Source organism: Penaeus vannamei, chromosome 35, assembly GCF_042767895.1.
Source record: "Penaeus vannamei isolate JL-2024 chromosome 35, ASM4276789v1, whole genome shotgun sequence".
Lineage (NCBI taxonomy): Eukaryota > Metazoa > Arthropoda > Malacostraca > Decapoda > Penaeidae > Penaeus > Penaeus vannamei.
Window position 1 is genome coordinate 19477723 of NC_091583.1, and position 5000 is coordinate 19482722.

The following is a 5000-nucleotide window of genomic DNA, read 5'->3' on the forward strand; positions in this document are numbered from 1 at the left end:
TGGCGGCGCCGCGGCCCAGGTACGACTGCTTGGCCTGCAGCGGGTGCAGGGGCGCGTCGTCGAGGTCCCCCGAGGGCACGGCGTGGTAGTCGGCCACCTCGGGCTGCGCGACCACCGAGGAGCCCCGAGACATGGAAGACTGAGCCGCCGCCAGCATCTCGCGCCCCTCGCGGTCCTCCTCCTGCCTCCGGAACCTGCGGACTCTCTGGCGGCGGTGGATGATGCAGCTGACGAGGAGGAGGATGGTGACGAGGAAGCCCAGGCCGCTCAGCAGCCCCCCGGTCATGTAGGCCGGGTTGATGGCCACCAGGCGGTACTCGCTGATCTCGTTGGACACCTCCAGCGTGACGTTGGCCTCGGCGCGGCCGGCCTTGTTCTGCGCCACGCACCAGTACACGCCCTGGTCCTTGGCTCGCACTTTCCCTATGGTCAGATTAGAAACTTTGGCAGTGTTATTGAAGACGGAATCGCGTACCTTGTAGCGCACTTTGTAGCGTTTTTCCCCGTGATACCAGCTGACGTTGGCCTCCACGTCCCCCTCCAGGCGGCAGGCGAGGGACACGCTCTCGTCGCTGGAGGCCATGACCCGCGGCGTGATGGCGCTGACGTCGGGGGCGCACGCGAACTCGTTCAGGCCGAGCGTGTGCCAGCTGCGGCTGCTGATGCGCCGCGGGCGGGCGCAGGTCGGCGGCACGATCCCGGCGATCTTGTGGTCGATCATCCAGCGGCGGAGAGGACGCAGGCTGCAGTCGCACCGCCACGGGTTCTCGTTCAGGTGCAGCCCGTGCAGCGCCATGAGCGGCACCAACACCTCTTGACTAATGTGAACTAGCCTGTTATCTGTTAACTTCAACACTTCTAAGCTTGCAAGACCCCTAAATGCATTATCTTCTAAACTATATATACTGTTATTCGACAAATCTAGACGAACTAGTTCCGGCGTGGCAGAGAATGCGTCATCGGGGAGGGACGTGAGGGCGTTGCTGGCGAGGCGCAGGTCCCGCAGGCCGGGCACGTCGCAGAGGGCGGCCGTAGGCACCACTTGGAGCAGGTTGTGGCTCAGGTCGAGCTCTACCAGGTTGGCCAGCATGTTGAAGGCGCCGCGTTCCATGCGCTGCAGGTTGCAGTAGTTGAGCCACAGCTTCTGGAGGTTGACGAGACCCGTGTCAACGAAGGCGTCCTTGCGCAACACCTTGAGGTTGTTGTACTGGAGGTCCAGCACCTGAGTGGACGGGTCGAGGTTCCGCGGGATGACGTTGAAGTCGGCCTTGATGCAGGCCACCGTCTCCTTCCCGTCCTTCCACTTGCACTCGCACCCCCTCGGGCACGCGCCGCTCGCCGCCCCGCAGATCATCCACGCGAGAGCGAAAGCCCAAACCCAAGCCCGTAGATGAAGAGTCTCCGGTGTCCGTCCAGAGTGACGCAGTGGCTGTGGTGGACTGCTAGGTCCCCTGCACGTCCCCATGGTCCGGTGTGGGCGGCCTGAGGGACACCATCTCCGGGCGTGGGCGTCCAACCCGCTCCGGCCGCCCACGGACGAGGCCACTGTCTTACTGAGCCACTATTCACTACGCGACGGCTGCTTAGACGGTGCTAGTGTCAAAAGTTCTTTGGTCGAGACATCCAGTAAAGCCGATTACTGGGTGTCATCTATATCATCTTTAGCCAAGGACCGAGGCTATAACCAGAGCTTCTGTCTTTCTATGAATATCATTTCCGTAATTTCGCAATCGGGATTACACATAGTTGAGAAGAGGAAAGCACCGGCGACGCTGTTTGATTGCGAGATTCCTCCTCCTTCTCTGCCAGTCTGTCACCAAGGAACACTTAATATTCTCGACATTTTAGCGATCCCAATAGTTCCCCTAGTTTATGTAGTCCTACTTCTATCGCAATGCATTTTCTAGATATTTTTTGTTGCTGTTCTGCTAAAATTGGTTCTCAGAAACGAGACATATTCGCTAGAAACGGTCCTATGGAGAGGACGTAGTCACGTGGCCCAAAGAGGAGTCCTTTTTGTCCCCCAGAGCCAAGACCTCCTTCACTCTGCCTCTCTGGCTCTGTGCCTCTGTAAGTGGTTTAATCATGTTGGGTTATTCTTTGAGGGGAGCTGATATAATTTCTGGAAAAGAGAAATAAAATGTTAAAGCATGCGGTCTCATGAATTACGTCAGGGTAACTTTTTTTTTTATATATATTCAAGTAAGAGTAAAAAAATAAATAAATGATATTTAATTGCGAAAAATGATAGATAAATGAAAAAAATGACGTTGCAAACCCTTCAGATTAAGTTCCTGGAATGACAAACAAACTCTGCACGGGAAACTCCACTCAGTCACGTCGCTCGCCAGCCAGGAAGAAAAAATGGGGTTTCCTTTAGGGAAGTCCTTCTTCGAGGAGAGGTTTTTCAGCACTCGACAAACATCTCTTCTCCCCCAAAGATTGACAGCTGTTTACTCAAGAATTGTCCATTGCATACTCCACCCCTTCGGCTTTCCCCCTTCGCCCTCCTGCCATTTCCCTTCTCCCCTTCTCTCCTGCGCTCTTCTCCTATTCCCCTTTCCGTGTTGCCAGCTCTCCTGATTCGTCTCGTTGTTACCAGTGGTGCTCACACGTGCATGTACGTTTATCTGGTTCTTACTCCTTGCCTTTTTTATATTTATTTGTATTGGTTTCTTTATTTCTGCAACCTTCTGTAAACAACCGTATTTGTGTCTAAAACATACACTAACACAGATTTAATGGGCGCACACACACACACACTCACACACACACACAAACACACACACACACAAACACACACACACACACACACACACACACACACACACACACACACACACACACACACACACACACACACACACACACACTCATACTCATACTCATACTCATACTCATACTCATACACACACACACACTCTCACTCACACATACAGACACACACACACACTCACACTCATACTCATACTCATACTCATACACATACACATACTCATACACATACACATACACCTACACATACACATACACCTACACATACACATACACATACACATACACATACACATACACATACACATACACATACACATACACATACACATACACATACACATACACATACACATACACACACACACACTCACACTCACACACGCACAAACACACACACTAGCACGCACATATACGTATATATATATATATATATATATATATATATATATATATATATATATATATATATATATATATTCATATATATATATATATATATATATATATATATATATATATATATATATATATTGAAAGAGAGAAAGAAATCAGAGGGAGAAAGAGGAGAAATATCTGCTTTATCACTATCTATCCCTTGACCCATCTGTCTATGTATGTATGTCAGCTTTTTCTATAACCCCTGCCTACGTGTCTCTGTATGCATACGTATGTTTGAATCCACTCGTTTCTATACATACATACATACATGTACATAACATTTTCTACATATGCATACATCCATATACATAGGCTTGGTTCTGCCCACGCCGCCGAAATCTCCTCCAGCGACCCCATTCTCCCCCAGGGTCATGCATATGCACGTAGCGGTTCGCAGGGGGTCTATCCCTTCCCTTCCTCGGCTGGCCCTTACCTTTATCCTTCCTTGGCTTTATCCTCCCGTGTCTTCTTCTAGCATTATCTTGCCTTGTCTTAATCTTTCCTTTTTGTCTTAGACTTTTTTTTAACTTTATCTTTCGTTATCTGTGTCTTCTCTTATCTATATCTTTCTTTGTTTTCATTCTCCCGGTATTTATCCTTCTCTACTTTTATCCTCACTTATCCTTTCTTATCTGCTTCCTCCATTTTTATACTCCCTTTCATTCATTCGCCAATACTTCCACCCTTTTTACCTCTATCCTATCTTACCCAACTGATACCCAGCCATACATACACACACACACACACACATACACACACACACACACACACACACACACACACACACACACACACACACACACACACACATATATATATATATATATATATATATATATATATATATATATATATATATATGTATATATATATATATATATATATATATATATATATATATATATATATATATATATATATATATATATATATATATATATATTGATATATATACATGGTTGGTGTGTTGGTAGGTGAGTAGGTAGACAGGTATATATATGTAGATGGTTAGATAAATTGATAAATGAATAGATGGGAAGGTGGATATATATATGATTAGATAGATCGGTTGGTAAATTCATAGAAGGACAGGCAAGGAGACCGATAAATAGCTAGACACATAAGCCAATGGACTGATAGACAGACGAGTAAATAGACGGGACAGTAAGGTAAACAAATCAATAAACACATTAACCTACCCCCCCCCCCCCCAGTTCTCATCCGCCTTGGCCCCTTGGTCTTCCCTTTCCTTCTGACACAACGGTTCTCGAAGTCCGGTGAAGTCACTCAGCGAGATTGGCACGAACCCGAGACAAGTCCGGAACACGTTTTGCGAGTCACTGGCCGCCCGGATCCTGCTGCACCCGATGTACCCGAGGACATCGCGGGGGGAGGTATCGAAGGATATATCATAGGGGGGAGGTGGTAGTAAAGGACGTCTCGAGTGGAGGTACCAGAGGACTTCTCAGAGGGAGGTACCAGAAAACGTTTTATGGGAAGGTACCAGAAAACGTTTTAGGGGAAGGTACCAGAAAACGTTTTAGGGGAAGGTACCAGAAAACGTTTTAGTGGAAGGTACCAGAAAACGTTTTGGGGGAAGGTACCAGAAAACGTTTAAGGGAAGGTACCAGAAAACGTTTAATGGGAAGGTACCAGAAAACGTTTAATGGGAAGGTACCAGAAAACGTTTAATAGGAAGGTACCAAAGGATGGCTTAAGACGTCCTCGGGTACTTCGTCCGTGAGATGTCCTTCGGTACCTCCCATTGAGACGTCCTCTCAGGG

At 47.8% G+C, this 5000-nt stretch overlaps 1 protein-coding gene across 2 annotated transcripts in view; it reads right to left on the reverse strand.

Annotated features, from left to right (window-relative positions):
- Positions 1 to 2117, reverse strand: part of LOC113825695 (uncharacterized) — an 11382-nt gene extending 9265 nt beyond the window's left edge. For both annotated transcript variants that reach the window (XM_070114075.1, XM_070114074.1), the window contains exon 1: positions 1 to 2117. This exon is cut by the window's left edge and continues 373 nt beyond it. In XM_070114075.1, the coding sequence (XP_069970176.1) occupies positions 1 to 1465 (1465 nt within the window). In that variant the 5' untranslated portion in view covers positions 1466 to 2117.
- Positions 2118 to 5000: the final 2883 nt, after the last annotated feature.